Source organism: Narcine bancroftii, chromosome 3 (genome assembly GCF_036971445.1).
Source record: "Narcine bancroftii isolate sNarBan1 chromosome 3, sNarBan1.hap1, whole genome shotgun sequence".
Lineage (NCBI taxonomy): Eukaryota > Metazoa > Chordata > Chondrichthyes > Torpediniformes > Narcinidae > Narcine > Narcine bancroftii.
Window position 1 is genome coordinate 93,097,418 of NC_091471.1, and position 23,680 is coordinate 93,121,097.

The window sequence follows — 23,680 nt, forward strand, 5'->3', positions numbered from 1 at the left end:
ATATTGTAACTAGTTCGGTTTCTATCCAGATTAATTTTAAGAAATAATGTTTATTCGACAAATATGTTATTTGAAATAAAAAACAAGACACTTTTGGCAGAAAGCAGAGAAGAGAGTAGTAATAGATGTCACACATTTTTCCTGGTGGTTGATGACGAGTGGCATTCCACTAGGATCTGTTCTTGGACCACAAGGATCTATTCTCAGACCATAGCTTCATGTGCTTTATATAAATGACTGGGATGAAAAAGTGGAGGGGTGCGCCAGTAAGTTTGCAGATCATACAAAGATTGGAGGTGTTGTGAATAGTGTAGATTAGATAGTTGTCATTGGTTACAACAGGATATAGACAGGATGGAGAGTTGGGCACAAAAGTGGCAGATGGATGTGTGAGGTGATGCGCTTTGTAAGTTTGAACTTGAAGGCAGAGTATTTGATTAACTGCAGAATTCTGAACAGTGTGGAGGACAAAGATCTTATGGTTCAGGTCTATAGATCCTTCAAAATTGCTGCACAAGATGATAGAGTGGTTAAGAAGGCATATGGTATGTTGGCCTTAATTAGTCAGAGGAAAATATTGCAGCTCAATAAAACTAATGAGATCACACAAGTGAATTGTGTTCAGATCTGGTCATCTCATTAGAGGAAGGGTGTGGTTATTTTGGGGAGGGTGTAGAAGAGATTTAGCAGAATATTGTCTGGATTGGATATAATTGAAAGAGAGGGATTTTCCATTTGGAGGAACAAAGGATGAGAGGTGACTTTAAAAAAAAGTTTCTAAAAAATCATTTTGAGAGGCGTAGATATGGTGGACAGCCAGAACCTGTGTCCAAGGGAGACAACAGTAATTACCAGAGGACATCTACTTAAGGTTATTAGAGGAAAGTTTAAGGGGTGTTGCCAGAGGTTAGTTTTTTTACTCAATAGTTTTTTTTTGCTCAAGAGAGGGAGATCCAGGAATGCATTGTTTGGGGCTGTGGTGGAGGCTGGTACAATAGAGAAATTCAAAAGACTTATAAGCACATGTCGACAAGAAAAAGAGGTTTATGGGTGCGAGTGAAGAAATAATTATATTATTGTGGAGTAGGTTTACATATATCATCATAATATTGTGAGCTGAGGGACCTGTATTCTGCTGTAATATTTTCTAAATGAATACAAGAGTTTTAATTGTTTTGTTTAAATTCTACTAATTCACTGCAACAAGAACTTGAAGAAACAAAATGATGTGTTTCCTTGAGAACATAATGTTATGCTTCTTGTCTAAGCCTATGCTACCATCAAACATATCCCAACCTTACAACCCATCACCCTCTGTTTTTCTTACATCCATGTGTCCAAATGTCTTTTAAATGTCCATATTGAACCAGCCTCCATCCACCATGACCCCTCTTCCCAAATGCATTTAATATTTTTTTTTAATTTAGAGATGCAACACGGTAACAGGCCCTTCTGGCCTAGGCCACCCAATTACACCCATGTGACCAATTAAGCTACTAACCCATTGGCCTTTTGGCATGTGAGAAGAATCCAGAGCACCTAAAGGAAACCCACACAGTCACAGAGAGAATATACAAACTCCTGAGAGAGTGGCGGATTCAAAACTGGGTCATTGGTGCTGCAATAGCATTGCACTAACTGCTAAGATGGCTGTGCTGCCCATTTCAAAAGCTTAGTCTCAATTGTGATGGCTTGTAGATTCAATAACATTCTTTTAGTTTAAAAAAAATTGTAAGTTTAATTTTTGGATGAAAACAACTACCCTTTTCTCATTTTATTCCAAAAGAGAAATGATGGTACACTGCAAGTGCTAACTGTGTTGTTCTTTATATGGGGATATTAAATGAAGGACATACATACAAGTATTGTTAGCCCTCTTGGAGTAAGAAGGAATTCAGTGAGCTGTTTCTGTTTTCCTGGCCTCGTGCTTGGACAAATACTAATGCTGGCATTTTATAGCTTGCCAGTGCCAATCCAGATACTTACTTTGATCAAAACACTTTACAAGAATTACTTGCATTGATGACTGGATATTTCATGGTGCAACTTAAACATTTTAAGTCGAGAAATAAACAATAGATTTGACTGTTATTTTATGGTCACATCTCCAATTGAAGCCTCCAAAACAAATTGTTATAAACAAAACCTGATAATAAATGTTGCTGAGGAAAATGTCTACATAACAAGAGGTGGTTATAAATTCCTTACTATAGATAATATAAATCAACAAGGAATAAATTACAGTCTTTAAATATACTTCTTGTATAGACAGTCAAACACAAATATGTTTGATACATAGATAATATGAACGAGATCAACTGGCCTGCTAAACTTTTTTTTGGACTTTCTTGGCAAAGCAATGTTTTAAATTAAGCATTGAGAATTTGCCATCAATTTGAACTACAAGAAGGGTCAAAGGAGCACTGAATTAATGTTGCTATCTGGGACATAGCAACATTCTCTCCATTTTACATCTGAGTAACAATGAAAATTGTTTTCTTGCATCCAAAAATGTTTTAACTGAAAAGTCCTGAACCAAAGTGTAACCAAACAAACCACTCTAGCACAATAGATATTTGTGCCAAGACTAAATAATGAGTCACAATTTTGAGCAGTAAAATAACAATTCTTACCTCTCTTTTCCATTCCATGCTAATTCTCTCGGATTTTTAGATACGTTTGTTCTCGTGTTGTTTGGTTGCTGTCTGTGCAGGTCATCTCCAGTCAGGAAGTCAGAAAAATTAGCTACATCAACATCAACTCCATCTGGGGCTTCCTGCAAATAACATTAAAAGCGTTTACTATTTGTGAGCAATTTTCTGAATTGTTTGTGATTGCCTCCACCTCGTCTGAGACAGGAGTGGGATGGGGAAGACAAAGAGATGCCAGAAAAAAAACTGGGAAAGGATCAGAATGCCAAAATATAGCTCCACACTCAACACACGATATTCACTACAATGGAGTGATGTCAACTCATACATTTCTCCAGATTTCAGATTTATTGTCAGAGTACATACATTTCAACACATACAACCCAGGGATTCTTTTATTTTATATCTATTGAGAAGGCTAAAGATACAGGGCTTGCTTAAATGTTCACCAGGATTCATAAACTGCATAAAAAGTACTTACTTGTACCATAGTGACAAGCTCCTGCAATTGCTTAAGCTTCTGTTTAGCTGCATTTAATCTGTTTATTTTCTGTTGAATTTCAAAATCTTGTTCTGCTTCTTCCATAAAACTACTTCGGCGACTAGACGTAGTACTTTCACTTGCACATTCTCCTTGCATACCATCTTCCTGTGTTGTATCAACATTATTCCCTTCATCTTTCTCACCACAATAGTGAGAGCCTGCACAGTAATCATTCAGCTGCTTTGCATCCACATCATTTGTGAGAGATACTGAGAGCAAAACAAATAATCAACAACATGAGTAACAGTGAAATGTTACACTTTTTATATAGTTCTGATAGTTTGTTACTCTTCGTATCAAGTCGTTTGAAAGCTCTTATTTAGGGCATACGACTCTCTCCTAGTCAGCATCATCAATATTGCAGGAATCACAGAGATGATGTTGCTACCATGTTACCCAGGAATATCCTCCCCCCCACCCCCACACCCGACATAAGCATCTCACAAACAAGATAGCCCCATTAATCCCTATGTGAATATAGTCTCACAATTCAAGAACCCACACATTCCTTCCAAGTGGAGCAGTATTTTATGTATCATGATGTACAATCTGGTCCTTTCCACAATGGAGGAACCAAATACAGACTGGTTTGCAGAACACTTCCTTTAAGTCTGCAAGATTGACCTCAACTTTGTGGAATTTAAATACTTGATTCCAAGACCATTCTTTGGTCTCTTGATTGTTTTAACAAAGCCAAGAAACCACATCTTCTGACTAGGCATACAACATCCAAGGAGTTAACGTTAATTGCCCATTTATATCAGAATTGCCAGTTCAGATACAAGAATAACTTGCCACACAAATTCAATGTTTCTCTCCCATCTAGCTGGTTCAGTACTTTGATCATTTTCCATTTCATGTGTCCCAACAACTCCAATTATTTTCAAAGAAAGCTTTCAAATGCTTTAACAGGAAGCTTTCACTTTCTAATTAAACCAATTAATCACACCAATGGGTGGTTAATTGAGAGGGAGACATTCATGTAGAATGGGTCTTATTTTGTGGTTCACTAGCTTTTTGAGCATTCCTTCAGCCAGCATAACTACCATTTTTGTCTTCAAAATTTCTCTTGGTCACCTCATTTGTTCTCTGCTATAAATGCTTGAAATATATCCAACTTTTCTGGTTCTTATAAAAGAGTACTGGCTTAAAAGTTAAATATTATTTTTGTGTCCAGAGATGCTGTGTAATTTGCAAAGTTTTCATTTTTTTTCTGGTTTCAAAATTATAGATTTTTACTTTTATACAACATACTACTTTGTTTTGGGTTTTAAAACCTTCTTGCAGGTTAAGACCAAATATGAAGAGACAAAAGATTAATTTCTCATTTGTTTAACAACTGAACTTACATTCAATATAGCTTATGTGAGGCTCATCTGATGGAGCTAGTACATTTGTTGGCCTATTATTAATTTCACAGTCTGTGTTCAACAGTCTCCCATTGCGGTTGTTGGTTCCATCTTGTGTCACCATTCTGGAAGTACTGCTGATATCTGTCCAATTACATCGCTGTGGATTTCTATTGTCATAACACAATACATGTTAGATTATAAATGGTAATACAAAATATTTCCGACATTGTTTACATCTTTTGATAATCAAATTTCAGAGCCAATAAGCACATTGCATCAGTTTCAAAAATAAGGATTTGGAAAGCCAAATTGGCAACAGATGTGCACACATGCACTTAATACTCCTGACTAACAGTGCTCAATGTGGTTTAAGCATATCTTTTTGTTCAATTTCTTCAAAATGCCCAAGCAGCAACACTTACCCTACCTAATACTATATCTTCCCACCTGATGTTTGTGACAGTTTCTGGATTCTCCTGATCAGAACAGTACAATGACTCTTCCTCAGTCTCTTCATTCTCTTTTCTATTTTCATTAACAGCATCAGTCATCATATCTGAAGTCTGCTGATAGTAATCAATTAATTCACGCAATTCATTTAGCCTCTTGTGAACTTCCTTTAGTTTCCTAATGGAAAATCATTTTATTATCAATATTCATAATTTTAACATTGCTGAAAACATTTTTCAATTAAAATTAAACTAATGAATCAGTGACATTTAATCAAGCCATCTATTCATTCTTCTTAAGGCTATAAACCAATGCATTCAACAAGATGGTAGGATGCATGACAGAGCAGAGTGAGTGAACCTATCACTGTCCAGACTAGCATAGAGGAAAAAAGATGACATAATTGAGAAAATATTAAAATATCAAAGTTCAACATTCAAATCCCATTCAGGGAATAATCACTTTGGATCTCAGTTCAAATTTTGTAACTATATAATTTTGAAATGAAAAGATGGGTTAAATTATTACAAATAATTATTAAGTAAATTAATGATGATTTATTCACTGAAACTTTAGGTTTAACCAATAATAATTGAATTCATTTCCTACCCCCACCTCCCTCCGCCCCCCCCCCCCAACCCAAACCACAATCCCAATCACACCTGCAGCAATTCATCATTTTCTGGAAAGGAATCATTGTACATCAGAACTACAAAAGATATCAGAGCAGTTTCAGAAAATTACTCAAAACATGAATGAACTACATACGTGAAAGCACCACATGTAAAATTATAGAACTGAACACAAATTAGGGACTGAAACCCCAGCATGACAGAGGAAATCTTCTACTGAACTAAGATTTCTATCTTATTACTGCTGAGCTAGACTGTTGCTTCTTGAATGGTTCCCTCTATTATTTTCCACAGGAATATCAACTTTCAGCTTTTCAGCATGTCCCAGGGGAATACAGCTTTTGTCATCAATGAAGTGGCAGCTATAGTCAGCGAAAGAACCAGTGAGAACCTGCCCCTAAACTTAATAAGAAATTCAAAGTTGAATGATATTCACAAGTATTTATAAACAGTTAAATATTAAGCAAGTATTTTTCTTAAATTAATAAATGCACTCCATAACCAATTAAAATCAGTTAAACAAAATGAATTTAATCAAACAACTAGTTATTATGTTGTAAGCAACAGTTTTGTTCCACGCATTTTAAGTGGTCGTGAGGAGTGAGAATAGAAGGATAAGCTAAATGGCTGAGCAGCAGGTGCCAGAGGCAGGAAATCTAATTTCTTAAATCCCTGGAATCCTATTTGGTGTGTGGTAATGATTGGTACAGAGAGATTAATTGAACCTGAAACGGTGGGCAACCAATATCTTAGGACAGAGACTTCTAGTACGGTAGGAGTTTAAACTGGGCAGGCAGGTGTGGCCCAGAGCAGAGATGAGAAGTTGAGGGCAAACACCATGGTCAAAGACAGCAAGATTAGAAGCCAAGACAGACAGAAGCATAGCAGAGGGAGGAAAGATTGGGGGTTTAAACTGCATCTATTTCAAGCAAGAGGCTTTACGCCCCACCCCCACCCCCATCCATTTAAACTTTAATGAGTATAGTTCCAGGCTACTCAATCTTTTCTCATAAGCTAACCCTTCATTTCCAGAATCATCCTGGTAAATCTCCTCTGCACCACTCCAAAACCAGATTTAAGTAAGGAGACCAGAAATGATTTCAGTACTCCAAATACAGCCTCACTAGTACCATGCACAGTTGAAACAGATCCTCCCTGTTCTTTACCTGGTTTAACATTTGTTTGAGTTAAATTCCATAGGCCATTTCCTTGCCCATTTTCCTCCGAGGTGATCTATTGCTTGATACAACCTGATAGAACCTTCTTCATTATCCACTACACAAGCAAATATGGTGTCACCTGCAAATCTGCTACCCATATTCTCATCCAAATCATTTATATACAAACACTAATCCCTGCAACACACAGGCTTCCAACCTGAAAAGCTCTCCTCCACTACCACACTCTCTATTACAAAGCTAATTTTGCATCCAATTGGCCAACTCACCCTGGATCTCCTGGCTTGACCTTTTGAAACAGCTTACCTTGTGGGTCCTTGTCAAAAGCCTTGCTGAAGTCAGTGTAGACAATGTTTACCACCATTCTCACATCAACCCTCAACAAAATACACAAATTTGTGAGATATTTCCCATGCACAAAATCACGCCAACTATCCTTATCAGTCCTTTTAAAATCCAGTCTCTCAGAATCTCTTCCAAAATGTTTCCACCGCTGATTTATAACTATGGCTTATCATTCCCTGGCTTCTCCCTGGTCCCCTTTTTAAAGGGTTAACATTAGCTATGCTTCAGTCTTCTGCTACCTCACCTTTCTTGGAAAAATAAATGTAAAAAAAGGTGCTGTGCTCTGGCAATAGGCTTGCTTTTATAACTATTACAAAAATCAATTGACAGTAGAGGAGATATGGAATCATAATGGGGTGAATAGTGTGATCCTATCAAAATTAAGACATCATTCGTTTTTACTCAATTTCACACTGTCAAAGAAAGGGTTTCTGGTTGCATGATTCAGAAGGCCAAGAATGACTGAGAACATTTCCTGACAGCTGGTTAGTTACGAAATGAGTGTGATCACATTAGAAGAGGAGAATGGTGGGGTGGAGCTGAAAAATAAAAAGCTGCATCAATTATCAGGGAAAGAGATATTGTAAGCCAAGAAACAGCAGCATTTTTGTCGTGGTGACAAAAAAAAAGCCTTTAAATGCAGGATCAACAGACTTTGTTTAAGTTCATTGTTGGATCTACCTGCTCCCAAAGTTTTTTTTTGCTTTGGAAACTTAAAGCTAGAAAATTGTCAGGAACAAAATCTCACTTACATCCTGTGATAATGGAATAACTCTTTCAGACTTGATTGCTTAGGCAGGCTAGAGTTATACATGACCACATTTAATAATTTGGCTCCATTGTTTTTCTTAATGTTGGGTTGGGGACAAATGTTTAAAATTTTTTAACTTGGCCCCATGATGTATGCTTTAAATGAATGAAGACATACAAAAGAATATCTGCAGGTACACGATTCTTTATCCAGAACCCTTGGGGGGACAGTGTGTTCCGAATTTCTGATTTTGGAAAGCCCACTGAATTGTGCTGCCGTATCCACCCCCACCCCCCTCCAGTCACCCAGCCGTCTCCACCAACCACCGGTCCCTCTGCCGCCCGGTCGTTTCCCCCAAGCGACAGTTCCTTGGCCGCCTCCCCCAAGCGCCAGCCACCTTGCCGGATTTTGGAGCTTTCCAGATTTTAGATGTCCAGATAAAGGATCGTGTACCTGTAATCAATAAACTATTCCTCAGCACAAGTGTCAACAACAAGTTCTCATGGGTACTTGGTGAACGAAACATTCTAGTCATTCCATAATGAAGCAAATCTATTGTCATTAACTGTTTTTAGTTTTGTATCATACTTTAACTTCTTCCTAGGATTAGTTCTATCGTCTGCATCACTGTTAGGCTGTGAGGGAACAGAATCCAGAACGCAAGTTGATGATGCTAAGCTGTTGGGTTCCCTGTTGACGGTCACCTCTTCTGTTGGTGCAGAAACAGAACCTCTTTGATCACTTCTGTGAGATGAAATAGGTACACCAGGCACACTAGAGGAAACTAGAAAATGAAATTGACATTTAGGTTCTCACAACCAGATTCAACAAGACTATCTATATACACTGGCACAATATCTTTATGATAAAAGTGTGACAAAATTGAAATATTATCAGTCAGTAAATTCAATTTATAAGGTTAAACATCAGGCACCACAGCATTTTCATGGAAAAATAACCTGTTAAACTAAAAGTTGAAAGCTTGGAATAGAAGCAAGTAGTCAATGAGTTTATTGTTATTAACATATGCACTAACATATGCACTGAAACTCTTTATTAGCTTCAGCCCACTGTACAAACACTAATTGAATGGCAGGCGTGTGAGGATGGAAGGTAGAGAAGCCAAGGCAATGGGAAGGGCCCAAACCCACCATTGTGGAGAGCAGACAATAGATTACTTGCTTTGAGGGGAGCGCTGGCCCTTGGTGATCAGGCTCCACACTGAGCCTTTGTTCGACAAGCATGGCTTCCTGAACACATTGAATGAAGCATGGGGGCGGGTGGCAGTGAATGAGAGGCTTGTTGAGCTGAGCCACCCATGCCTCATTCAATTTGCTTGGGGGCTGGACTCATCAAACAAAATATGATCATCAAGAACCAGCACTCCCCTCAAGGCACTGTGGGAGACAGCAAACGAGTGGAAGGAAGAGAGCAGACAAACGGGAGCGAGCAGGCTCAAGCTTTCTCAATGGGGGAAGTGAGCGGCAGTGGCAACTCTGGAAGGCAAAGGCCACGCAAGGGAAAGTGGTCCTCAAAGCTGCAGGACAGCTTCCTGGACAGCTGCAGGACCTCCGCAGGCTTCTTGAAGCTGGGCGAGTAATTTGAGCGCTCTCCTCCTGTGGCATCTTGTGGAGGGAAAGCTCCCACTGCTTTTGTATTTTGGTGCCCAAAATGGCAGCACCAAAATGTCAGCACCAAAATGTCATCTTCGCATATAGGACCTGGGATTTTTTTGGGGGGTGGGTGGGGAAGGGGTCCTATATACCGTCAAATACGGAACTTTGTAAAAAAAATACAAAAAAGTACAATGAACTAAAAGGAGGTAATAACTATGAAAAAATAGATTATCAATATTCAGTTAACATAGTGCAAAAAAAATGACTGCCATTGGGCAGACAATCCTTTGGTGGTGTTGGAGCAGTCTCCGATTAGTGTAAACAAGGGGATGTTCAAGATCCTGAAAGTTGTTGAAAATACACTATTCTTGATCCCTGAGGTAACAGAGAGAAGGACAGGGGCAAGTCACAGGCCAAACAATATTAAGCCTGTATCGTTTTCAACCAGTTACACTGTAAGAATAACAGTATTTTTAGACCAGATAACCAGTGCCATTGAAAATTTATTTTCTATCAAAATATACAACTCTAAACATTTTAAAGCTGACATAACAGTAGTTTATTGATGTGCTCACATATTACAGTAGGCATTTATGTATCTGCTGCTAAATGAATACAGTAAAACTTAAAAATCCCATTCAAAAAGCAGCACAAAATAAAAAGATGGATCCAAAATAAGAACAGGAAAAAAGATCAAGAAAGGGAAGGGCAGTTTCCAACATTCCTCCACAACTCACTATGAATAAATTTCATGGCCCAAGTGTCCATCTTAATGATTGTGATGCAATGTGTAAATCTGCAGATAGGCTATTAAAAATAGGTATTAAAGTTTAAAGATTCCTTGCAAATCAAACAAATACACTTCCCCTCAACTTCTGAGAAAAAAAATTCATTTTCCCCACTGTGTCTGAAAATTTTGCCAATCTATTGTTATTTTCGATCTTTTCGGTTTTCCCATGTTTAATTACTTGAGGTAAACTTTTTTTAAAAACCTGAAGTAAATGTTTCTTTTTAAACCAGAGGTAATATTTTTAAAATCTGAGTGTAACAGATTTGTGTTAATCTTTAGTTATAACATATATATTTCTTAATAAAGTTAGTTTGTGGGCTGGATAAAAGGACATTTACAATACTCTCAGGAGTGATGTCATTTTCAAAGTCAACATGTCTTGGAAAGATAGAGCTATAAAAGAATTTAAGTGGTCTTAATTAAAAATTCAAGTACTATGTGTGGTTCTTAAAAGCATTTATGTGTACATTCAGCATTATGCCGGCAACTGTTTCAAAACTCAAGTACCATCTGAGTGACCTATGCAGACTATTTGGAGTAATCCACCTATAGTTTTGGACTAAGGTCAGATATTTTTGAAGAAATGAAACTAAATCAGTGATGATTTCATGTCACATGATATTGAAGAAATTTGGTATTTTGAGTCAGTTGGAAGAAACCATACCTCCCGTAAATACAGGATGACTTTCTCTGTCAAGAGAAGTTTCAAAATCCTTTGCAAAGGATCTGTGTTCTTCTTACTAAAAGAAGGAACACCCATGGTATTTTAAAATAAAATAGCCACTTCGACCGCTCTTAAGAGAAGAGAGGCAGCCTCATTTGTGTCTTGAGGAATCGTCACTTTTGATTAAGAAATTTGAAATGATCAATCGTGAAAGATACAGACTCCAAAATTCCAAAGGAAAATAGGAGGTTGGGGGGTGTGGGGGGGTAATGAAAGAAAATCACTCGTATAGAGGATTGAAGAATTTCGTTCATATGAAGGAACATTGTTTTGAAAATGACAAAAAAATTTGTGAGTTTTAAAGGAGTTTGATGATTTGAGCTTTCAAAATACTTCATTATTGCTTTTAAGCCACAATTTAAAGTTATCTAATGCTTCACTATTGCTTCATAATTACTTCTGAACCACAATTTAAAACACACCCATACATACACACACACATAAATACACACACACACACTTGTGAATAGTGGGGTTTAAGACAGAGTTAAGTAAGAAATGTTATGTTATTAATAGTTCAATAAAAAACTATTATTTTGAATTTACCATTGTTGTTCCTTTGTTAGCTTATAACACCTGAGGAAATGTTTTTTTAAACCCGAGGAAAACGGGTTTTTTAATTAATCCGAAGAAAACAGGGTTTTTTAATCCGAGGAAAACAGGGTTTTTTTTTTTAAACTGAAGTCATCGTTTTGTCTTAAACTGAGATCATTATTTTTTTAACTGAGGTAAATGGATTTTTTTAAAAACTGATAAATGTACAGTATTGTTCAAAATGGCAGCACCATCTGGTGTTGAAACTAAGAAGTAATTTACATACATACAGTACAACTTATTGTTTAACCATGTTCTAACAGGTCATATTCCATTTTATTTTTAAAATTCACCCTGAGCCACTTAAAATGGGCAACAGGGTCGCAGTTAGCCTGGGGGCTATAGTTTGGCCACCCCTGGACTAGGATGATGGGAATCTATTAAGATGGCTGCCTTCTTGAGGCAGAGCCTCACATTAATGTTGGGGAAGTCAGAGCAAACCGGCTTTGTTTGTTGCCATCAGTGTTCCCAGACATTTGAATTCCCAAATCAGACCGTGATGCACCAAGTCAGTTTACTTTCCACAGTGCACCTGAAGAAGTTTGATAGAATATGCAACAACATGACAAACCTCCTCAGACTTCTGAGAAAGTAGAGGCATTTGTGTTCCTTCTTCACGGTTGACTCGAAGTATTGGCTCTAGGAAACTTCTTCAGATATGTGCTAACCCTTTCTACCTTTGTGCCAATGTGGACATGGGCAAGGCCCATCCATTTCTCCTTCCTAAAAATCAACAAGATCCTTGGTGACATTAAGAGCAAGATTGTTATTCTGGCATCACTCAGTCAGATTCTCATTCTCCACCTTGTATTCTGACTCATCAATTCCAGTAATTCAGCCAATAACAGTGGTATTGTCAGCAAATTTGTAGATTTGATGGGTCACCTCAATCACAGGAACACCTGACTCAGGCTATTGTTCACAGCGTACAGCTTGGCATTCAACACAATCAAACCAGCAAAACTCATGAGCCAACTACACTGACCACAAACACAGGCACCTCATGGCAGTATTCTTGCTGCCCTACAGCCTGACACAGATGTTCCTGTGATCGAGGTGACCCAAAACACAGTGGAGAGCTGGTAAGATGGCATCTACTGTGAACATGATGTGATGACACAAATTAAGTGGGTCCATGCCCTTCCTGAGATCAGAGTTTATGTACTCCATAACCAGCCTCTTAAAGCACTCTATCATGGAAGACATCTGTGCCATAGACCAACTGTTGCTGAGGCATATCATCTTGCTCTTCTTGGGCACTGGAATAATGGAAGACCTACTGAATCAGGTGGGAACTTTGAACATAGTAGTGAGAATTTTAGATGTCTACAAAAATTCCAATTAGTTGGTTTGAACAGGTGGATGTCGCCAGGTACACCACTTGGACAAGAAACTTTCAGCATTCACCCTCCTGAAGGTTCTTTTCACATCAGCCTCAGAAAGAGGGAGCATGGAGCTACTGGAGGCTGTGGGTCCTGTGAGGGTTCTTCATTGCCTTTCCATTCAAAGCAAGTAAAGCAGGCGTAAGCATGTCCAGATGAGATGTTTCACGGTTAATGATGCTGTCATATTTCACCTTGTAATAAGGTACAAGTCCTACCACAGCTGTCATGTCTGTCTGAGAAACCAGCTTGGTCTGGAAAGGTCTCTTTGCATTGTTGTCAGCTTTCTGGAGGTTATACCTGGTCTTCTGAACATTTCTAAATCTCTTGACCCAAATGCCACACATCTGGTCTTGAATAGTTTATTGATCACTTGATTCATCCATGACTTCTGATTATGAAACACATTTTCAGTTAAGAGTTGGTAATCACTGCGGCATATTCATTCAGATTTGCCACCAAGTCTTTGAATGTTGCCCAGTCAACCAACACCAGTCATGAAACCATTCCCTGCCTTTCCAGAGCATCTCTATACAATCTTCACTACTAATTCAGTGCTCTTCAATTCAGATGCTTTTCAGAAGGAGCATAGCTGGGTGGTCCGACTTTCCAAAGAGCATGGGAGTGAATGGAGCGATAGGCAAGCTTGATGTTAGCATACCAGTGGTCAAATGTTCAATCCCCTGGTATTGCAAGAGACATGCCTAATCCTGCAGTGAGCCGAGCGGAGGTGGGCGAGAGCCAGCCAGCCAGAGACAGTCAGGGCCAGGGAGAGTGAGGAGGCAGGCGAGCCAGGGAGGGAAGAGCCAGTAAAAGAGAGAGGGGTTGGCGAGCCGGGGGGGGGGGAGGGGGGGGGCAGGGAGTGAGAGCGCAAGATGCACAGACACAGAGAGACTAATTGAATAGGTGGCTCTAAAGTAGGGATCATTCCAAGATTCTACAGTATCTAAATTAAAACAGGGAGATGGACAACTTGCCAGTATAACTCCAATTGATGCCACATTCAGCAGCAACAGAATGGATAGTTAGAATAAAAAGTGTGATATCCTAGTGGTGAGGGGGAGGCACCTTAGAGAGGTATGCAGGACAAACATTTATAGAATGAAAGGTACCTCAAAAAGGCTTACAGATGTAGTGGTGGAAGCAGATAGAAAAGTAGCATTTAAGAGGCTTTACAGAGACACATGAAAATGAAGAGGATGGAGGAATCTCTCTTAAGAGCATACTGCAGAGCTTTAGGTTGATTTGTCTATCATTTGCATGGACACATGGGCCATACAGTTCAATGTTCCATAATTGAGACGAGAGAGGGAGTGCACAAAGAAATAGGCAATTGAAAGTCTGAACTGGTTTGGGGTGGAAATGAAGTTTCAAGCAAAAAAATAAATGGTTTTCACACTGGTAAAGCTATTAAATTTGAAGAGCTGGGAGTCAAACCCCAAATTAGTCTAGCTGAGACACTGATGTTGGATGATAGGAACACGGACAGCAGTTTCAAATATATAATTATCACTGTTTATTCAACCAATACATTCCAGGTTATGCTCCAATAAGAAGGTGGTGGTGGTTTTGGGGGGCGGGGGGAAGGAAAGGAAGGGCACAGGCTAGCAGGTGGATACAGCTGGGTGGGGGCGGAAGAGGAGAAAGAAGCTGAGAGGGGATAGGGGGAGGAGGTAGGGGGAGGAGGTAGGGGGATGAGAAAGATGGCTCTCTGACAGAAGGCGCAGGAGGAAGGAAATCTTAGAGATGAGGGAAAGAAAGAGACCAGGAGAGGGGGGGTTCATGAAAATTAGAAAAGTTGATATTGATGCTGTCTCGTTGAAGATTGCTGAAATGGAATACAAGGTATTGTTCCTCCAATTTATATTTTCAATGCCTTTTAATGTTGCATCAAACACCATCTTGCATGTTATTTTCTAAATTGTAATCTTGGCACTTACTGGAACCATTGTTGACTTGATGGTCTCTTAATATATGCAACTCATCAAGCAGTTCATCCATTTTCTCTTTCTTTCCATGGAAAACTTTCAGCTTATTCACAAGCTGCACATTTTGCTCTGACAAATGCTCTGAAGTTGAGGATTCATGACTCCTCGCAACCTCTTGTGTTAGTGATAGACTTTCTGCTTGTCTTCTGTTGTCTGGAACAGACTGCAAATGCAAAAGGATATACATAACTCAGGTTAAAAACTTAAAAAAGGAAAAAAAAAACAATTATTTAATTTCTAAGATCTTACAAAGTTTACTCAATCAACTCAACAATTTTTATAGGCTTGCCAAATATTTAGTATGAAGAGAGGGTTTACTTGAGATAGAAAACTGTACCTCATCACTCCCAATAATCCTTTCTCAGCCTCCTTATGACCCAATTTCAAATTCACATCTTTCCATATCCTCTCTTCTTCCCTTCTGCATGGAATATTTTTAACTAATTTTCTGGAGATTTCTTCTGAGGATATTAAGAAAACGGTGAACAGAGGGGAACATGTGCATGTTGTATACTTGACATTTGATGAGGTGGATGCATGGATTTGGGGTAATGAATTAATATGAGTAGAGGATCAATAGAATCAAAGAGTTGGGACAAATGGGCATTTCTTTGCAAGGTCATCTATTTTAAATAAAATAATAGATTGATTATTTAAATGGTGAAAGATTGCAGTATGATTTTGTGAAGATTTGGGAGTGCTTGTGCATAAATCACAAAAGGTTGGTTTGCAGATGAAACAAGAAACCATGAAGACAAATAAAAGGGTCTTTATTGCTGAAGGGATTGAATTTAAAAGCAGGGACATTCCACTGTACAGAGTGCTAGTGAGGGCATTCTGTCTGCAGGTCTGGTCTCCTTACTTGAGAAAGTACATACTGATGGTGAAGGTGGTGCAGAGATTTACCAGATTGATTCCAGAGATTGGGTGATTAGCCTAGGAGAGATTGAGGAGGGAATTTGGAAGAATGAGGGGATCTTAGAGAAACCTATAAAGACAGGCAAAGGAATGTTGCTTTGACTGCTAGATGATATTAGAACAAGGCCACATAAGATTTGGGGAGTAGATTTAAGACAGATGAAGAGGAATTGTTATTTTCCCACCAGAGTAGTGAATTTGTGGAATTCAATGTCCAAGGAAGCAGTCGAGGCTGCTTTGTTAAATATACTCAAGACACAGATTATTGCATCATAGAGGAATTGAGGGTCATGGGGATAAGGCAGGTACAGGGAGCCGGGTCTACATTTGGATCAGCCATGATCTTGTTCAATGGCATAACAAGCTCGACAGGCCAGATGGATGGCCATTCACTGCTCTTATTTCTGATGTTATGTTCATTTCTCCTTCCTCTCATTTATTTTCCCAACCCTCCACTGCTCACCACACCTACATCTTTTTTCCCTTTCCTACACACCCTTCTTCATGCAGCTTCAACAAATTGCCCTTAAAAGATAAAACAGAGTGAAATTTTAGCAAACAATTCAATTCTTGTCATAAGGCACTCTACTGGAAAATATTATACCTGTGTGTTTTGCAGCTGATTGTGGAAACGCTGGATCAAGTCATTCAGCTCTTCATTGAGTTCTGATGTAATACTCAGACCTGAAACACTACTGGTTGTTTCAGTTACAACTATCAGAGAAAAAAAATATTTTAAATGAAAAACATACATGTCGCAAAATCTAATTTTAAATTTACTTCCATAAACATTATTTGCTAAAAAAAATATAAAACTCAGTGGTGAACTAGTTGTAACTTTGTTTAAGGACAATGAAATTATCAAGATGAGAGTTTTTTGGGGACAAAATGAAAATTAAAAGGCTTAAAATACAATTTAGGTAAAGGAAAAGATAGTTAATCTTATATTCAAATATTTATATTAATGATTACACTTAAAAGTCTGGGACATTATACCACACAACAAAAACTATATTATATCTCAGTTGCAGCCAAATTGATATGAAAACATAATATGACCATTAAACTGCTGCAGGAAAGGAACTCCTTCTGCTCTTCTGGGGTTCCAAAAGCATACCTAATTTTCCAAAATCTCATGTTTGTTATCAGATTTTAATTGGTAAATTCATGGTGAATTTAAACACTTAGCTTCCTTCTGTTTGTACACTTCAAAAGTACGTCTTCTTCAGTCATTTTTCATGCAGCTCACCACGGTCAATCAAAAAGGAAACTTGGTAAGAAATACAAATTCTAGGTAGTAGATAAATTGTAATATTGAAAAAAAAAATTGATGGGCTAACTTTATTGGATTATTTATTTTCTCTTTTCCTTTCTCCAAGACAATCTACAGTTGCAAATGTATCAAAATCTAGAAGAGGAAATATTAGGCTTTTTTTAAAAAAAAGAAAGGAAAACTTTTTATATTTAAACATCAATGTCAAAATTTTCGACAGTTACATTGTGGAAAGGAGCCAGCTTTGATTTTTGTGCTACATGTTGTTATAAACCAAACAGTGATATATTAAAAGGCAAGGAATAATCCCAGTTTCATTAGTTTTCCAGTTCCATTGTTTCAATGATTTATTAGCCACAACATGCCTGTAAAAAGTAGTGACTTGGCTAAAAAATTCAGAAACATGATTTCATACACAGTGGAGTGGAAAAAGGCCTACTTATATTTTTGCTGGACTTCTTTATAAAATTAACAAACTGACAAGATGTAATTGCTAAATCAAATATTCATAGACAGTATTTGTGTATGAACTTTTACAGACAAATAAGAACTCACCAATTCTGTCCCAAAAATGATAAATTCATTAAACAATATTTATTTATATTTGTCATGCATATGTCTGCACATGTGTTTTGTCTAGTTGTGTGTTTGCATGTTTTGCACCATGGACCAGAGAATGCTGCTTTGTCAGGTTGCATTTGTGCGATCAGATAATAAATAAGCTAACTTGAAATGGAATTAAGCCTTTTTCAATTCTCAAACTTGGAAGCAACTCCAATTAATCCAGTGAATTATGCATATCAAGCAAATTATTAAATTCAGCAGTCCACATTTGATTCATGAAAAATTAAATGCTGAAACCATTGATTTTTTTTTAAATTTCCTTGTGAGATTTACTCTACTTCTCATTCACATGAACTCAAGTAAACTTTCATTATGGAACAAGCAACCAAGTCAATGTTTGAGGATTACCAGAATCATCCATTGCAGCTACAGTTGGTTCTGCTTTCTGATGCAGTGCTAGAAGTGCTGCCTGTCTTCCCTGCAGAGTTCTTAACTGTTCCTGCTGTTCCAACATCCTTTTTAAAAGCTCATGTTGATTTTTTAGATTTTCCATCTCTTCATTTGCATATCGACGCTGATCACCTTCCTGTAAAAAAGCCAAATGTACAATTAGGTGACAAAGGTACATTTCACGACACTCAAAACATTCATTAACTCATCATTTATTGCTTCTAACAAAAAAAGTCAAAATTAGGAGTTCCAAATTAGTATTTGGATTAAACCTTTATTTATAATATACTGTAATGCACATTCAGTTCTAACAGCATGAGTGAGCAGTAAATAATAAATAGACAACACACCAAAATATCAACTGCAAAGGAACAAGTGGCAGTAGTCAGGACATGGATTTATTTTATCCATTTAAGCAGATAAGCATAGATTGCAAACTAAAATTTTTATTCTCCAAATACAGGTATTTTGTTTCTGGCTATTTGTGGTTTTAGTTTGAAGTGAAAAAAAGGTCATCGATCCCCTCAAGCCTGTTCCACCATGTGTATAATCATGACCCATTTAAATGCAACCATAATTCCACATTCCCACTTGCCTGCAGTAACCTTTCACAACCTTGACTCTCAGGTAGATATGTACCTATACCTTCAAAATGTTCAAAACTTCTTGATTTTGTTTTAAATGGAAGAAAGTGCCAAAGGCTATCAATCTTCAGAAAATAATTAGCATCACCTTTATCTTAATGAAGGCATTATCTTATGAGAAGATTGAGTAGCCTGGAGTAATACTCGTAGGTGTTTAGATGGAGGGGGAGGGGATCTTACAGGATATATATTGGAAAAGGAATAGAGAGGACAGAGGCAGGAAGGTTGTATCCACTGGCAAGCAAGACTAGAACTACAGGACATTGTCTTAAGATACAAGACAGAAAAACAAAGCAGTGAATCTGTGGAGTTCTCTGCCCAAGCAATCAGGAGAGGATGCCTCATCGAATGTTTTAAAAAAAGATTCCTGAAGAATAAAAGATAGATTTCTGAAGAATAGACAAATTAAGGATGATAGGGAATAGGTTGGTAAGTGGAGCAGAGTTCACAGCCAGTCAGCTATGACATAATTCTTCTTTGGCTTGGCTTCGCGGACGGAGATTTAAGGAGGGGGTAAATGTCCACGTCAGCTGCAGGCTCGTTGGTGGCTAACAAGTCCGATGCGGGACAGGCAGACACGGTTGCAGCGGTTGCAGGGGAAAATTGGTGGGTTGGGGTTGGGTTTTTCCTCCTTTGTCTTTTGTCAGTGAGGTGGGCTCTGCGGTCTTCTTCAAAGGAGGTTGCTGCCCGCCGAACTGTGAGGCGCCAAGATGCACGGTTTGAGGCGATATCAGCCCACTGGAGGTGGTCAATGTGGCAGGCACCAAGAGATTTCTTTAGGCAGTCCTTGTACCTTTTCTTTGGTGCACCTCTGTCACGGTGGCCAGTGGAGAGCTCGCCATATAACACGATCTTGGGAAGGCGATGGTCCTCCATTAATGGCAGAGTAAGAGTATGCTTCCAGGCCAGATGGCCCACCCCTGCTCTTATTTCTCTTGTTTTTAAATTGGTTTGTCCTTATTTTTAAGCAAGCAATCTATTTGTGTAACTTCTCCAATAAAAGTTTCTCCACATCCACCCTCCTAAGACATCTCATCATTGAAGCTGGGCACAAAATTGATTTAGTTATAGAAAACTGTGGATAATGATGAACTGCTTTTCACATAGAGAATGTTTAGTGTTAGGACCAAATTTCTGAGATTTATATCAAGTTGTCTGGATCAAAATATACATTGCACAACTTCAGACTGAAATAAAATCAAAGTAGATCAGCAAGAGGTTGAAAGCAGGTGAAATGAGCAAACACTTGACAGAGATCAATCTACCTTCACAAATTTGCATTCATACATTCTCCAGTGACACCCCTTTTAAAAAGCAGAAATGTAATGCTTGGCCCACAGCTGTTTTATTGAGTTAAATTTTAGGTGCCACTGTTTGAGATGTAAGAATAGCAAGATGGATGAAATGAAACAAAGATATATTAAAAATTAATTGTACCAGTAATAAGAGCCAGTTAAGTGGAAAGTCTGCAGAGGTTCTTGATTATTCTCCTTGAAAAAGAGAAGGCAAGAGGGCCAATGAGGACATTTCCTGACAAGAATATTTCCTAATGAAGGACTCAGGCATGAAACTTTTATGCTTTTTACACAGTCACTTTGTTCTGGGATATTATTTCCTTTTTTCTGCAACATGTGCTGTGTAAAAAGCAAGGAACCGGAAAATGGGTATCATTCCAATCCCATCTTTTTTTCACCAAGGCACCTAGTAATTTTCCCAAACCACCTGCAGTGTCAACTGCACTGCATACATTCTGGGACCAATTCGGGTCATGATGTGTATTGTGTTCTGTTTTTTTTTAAGTCCTGCCTGCTCTCTCCCACAGCCTGTTGGTCCGCTGGCTGCTCGCTGTTGCCGTAGGCCCCTAACTCAAAACGAGCACTAAACTGAACCCTACCCTAGATTTGATACCAGGGTCTGCCAAATTGTGAGGAGTATCACAAAGCACAATGGTCTGACACTAGGTCTGCCAAATTGTGAGCAAGCTGGTCTGTGGGTTTATCCTCAGTTTTAACAGCGTGAAGCCCACTCCCCCGCTGACAGCCCGCCACCAGCCCCCAATGATAAGTAGCTGTGATTAGTAAGGTATTACTTAAAGTGGTATGCGAGTGGAAAGAAAAAGTTTGAAACCAACTTCTCTAGATCAATACTTGCAGTAGATTTCTCACGCTCCTATATACAATGTGCACGTATGTCTTATTCAATTGTGCACATCTTTCCCCCACGCTTTTATACATTGTGGTGTGTTTTATTTCCACTATGATTTTCCGACACTCTTCTGCTATTTGTTGTGTGTTAATAAAAGTAATGTTTGATAGCAAACCCTTGTGTCCAGACTCTCATGGACCTATCACTTTTTCAGCACATTACTGTTGGCATTACTTACCATTATCATCCTAATTTCAACCTGGCATACAAGACCATGGAAATATTTCTGAGCCATTTTTTGGGTCTAACATGCTGTCAAAAATGCCATGTTATACATGATGGAGTTGCTGTTGAGTTACATGACCCGCTTCTTTTGTTTGTGGAATACTGGCTTGTTGTGTGAAAGACGCACAGACCCGGAAAAATGCCAGCTTTATTTATTTCGGTGTGAACAACCAATGCCGGCATATCGGAGGCTCTTCATAACTGAAAACTTATACAAATACTGTGTAAAACATAATTCATTGCCTTTTACTTCTTGTGGATGCTGAGTTTTTCCAGCACTTTCGTGTATTGTACTAGGTATCAGAATCTGCAGATTTTCTTTTTTAACTGGTGAGGATGTTACACATCACAAAGGATTTTGACATGAAAGGAATGGAAATCTTTTCACTGACAGAGCAGTAACCAAAGTAAACAAATTTCTGACTGCTAGAATGAGGAAAACTATAATTTCCTTTGGTTTAATAGACACAACAAATAGTCATTCATTTTAAATCCAGAATGCACTGCCCAAAAAGAGTATCAGAAACAGGTTCAATAACAATTTACAAAGATGAAAAAGATAAATATTCTAAAGGGAGAATAAAATACGGAACCAAGGAAACAGAGCAAGATAATAGGCAAGGATTGGCACATGCAGAATTATGAAGTGGTTTCTTTCCACGTGGAATCAGAAAAAGCAATGCAGAGAAAAACAAAGTTACAGTTGAACTGGAAAAACCCCTGTGAATTTCAGATCCATGACATTACAAAATAAATATCAGCCAAAACAACCACATTACTTTTCTTCATGGCTTTTCCAGTAAAGTTGAAAACAATCATTATTTTTCAGACACTGAAAGTTTGCAAGCCTTGTCATTAATCTTATTCGATGAACCAAATCCTGATTATAATATTAAATTACAACAATATTGAATTACAATACGTTAGAAGGAAGGCAAGAATTCACAAATAACACAGAGACAGGAAACTCTTAGTGCTTTCAATTGTCATCAAATTAATTATCCATTATGAACAGCCCTGTTTACAACTTCAATCCAAGAAATAACCTTTGTCTTCTGGGAAGAACTCCTTCTGAAATTATTATGGGATTATCCAAATTATTACTTGCTTGTAGTGGGCTGGGCAACCCCACGGTTAGATTAGGTGAATTGCCACCCCAGTCGGTTGAGACAAGATGGCACAGGCCCCCCTTTCCTTTCTCAGGAGAAGCCCGCACTTGGCAGCACACCTTGTCCAGGAGAAGTTGCCACTTCCTGGTTGGGTGTCGCTGGACAGGCAGCGACTCTGCAATGTGCTGATATCACTCCCTTAGACCAGTGCGCCCCAGAAAGGAAGTGAGTTTACCCTTGTACTGTGTGGATGTGCTTCATTTCAGTAGCGCTGCTGTGAGCAACCACTACAGTGGTGACCCCGATTATTGTCTTTGGAACCCAACTTGAACATGACAAAATGCAGGATGCTGCTACCGCATTTGGGTGTGCATTTGCCACCCTTCTGGACCAATCAGCCCAGGAACTTGCTCAACTGACCAAAGACCAAGCGGAGGATGCAGATGTCCAGGCCTACTGGACAGCCATCACCTGCCTGAAGATTAGCAATTTCTGGCCTTCACCAGGGAGCCCAACTTTCCTGTGCGACACGTCCACAGGCCTCCCCAGACCCATCCTACCCACGACCAAATTCGCAAACTGTCACATCCTTTCACAAGGTCCACAGTCTGCCTACTGTCTGACAAGTTTGTGTGGCACAGCCTCTGCCACGACATAACCCTGTGGGCTAAGACTTGCTTGGACTACCAGCACGCCAAAGTGCAGACACACCTTGGCCCCTCTCCAGAGTTTCGACCAAGCGCAAAGCCGATTTGACCATGTGCACATCGTTGGTCCACCCCCCCCCCACCCACCCCCCCCAAGGCCAAGGTATGTGGTATTCATTCTCAACAACTGAGCAATACCCCCTGCCTATATGACTCACAAAGACGCGTCAGAGGTTTCTTGTCCACCTGGGTCGCACGCTTTGGCATCCCGACCCATATCACCTCCGACTGAGGTGCCTTGTTCACGTCCTCACTCTGTCCAACCTATCCAAGTTTGTGGCAGCCAGTTACAGCACACCACGGCCTACCATCCTCAGGCAAATGGACTTGTTGAACGTTTTCATCTGAAAGCAGCCCTGAAAGCCCGACTACAAGGCCTGAATTGATGACAAACTCCCATTGGTGCTGTTAGGAAGTCGCACAGCACCAAAAGAAGACATGCCAGCATCATACGCCAAGATAGTGTACAGCTCCCTGCTTACCATCCCAGGGGACATTCACTTCAACCCTCCCAGCCAAAACCCAGTGCCTTAGACATCTTCCAGTGCTTGAGGGAACAAATAGGTAAGCCAAAACCTCTGCCACTTT

At 39.0% G+C, this 23,680-nt stretch overlaps 1 protein-coding gene across 10 annotated transcripts in view; it reads right to left on the reverse strand.

The window, feature by feature from the left end:
• Positions 1-23,680, reverse strand: part of pcm1 (pericentriolar material 1) — a 120,283-nt gene that overhangs the window by 79,630 nt on the left and 16,973 nt on the right. For all 10 annotated transcript variants that reach the window (XR_011353538.1, XM_069924543.1, XM_069924540.1 and 7 more), the window contains 8 exons: positions 18,161-18,338; positions 16,520-16,629; positions 14,950-15,160; positions 8,492-8,687; positions 4,995-5,174; positions 4,545-4,714; positions 3,133-3,404; positions 2,634-2,776 (listed from right to left, as the gene is read on the reverse strand). Coding sequence is in view for 9 of the 10 variants with exons in the window: in XM_069924543.1 (XP_069780644.1) it covers positions 2,634-2,776; positions 3,133-3,404; positions 4,545-4,714; positions 4,995-5,174; positions 8,492-8,687; positions 14,950-15,160; positions 16,520-16,629; positions 18,161-18,338 (1,460 nt within the window). In the remaining variant the exon portion in view is untranslated. The remainder of the gene's footprint in view (positions 1-2,633; positions 2,777-3,132; positions 3,405-4,544; positions 4,715-4,994; positions 5,175-8,491; positions 8,688-14,949; positions 15,161-16,519; positions 16,630-18,160; positions 18,339-23,680) is intronic.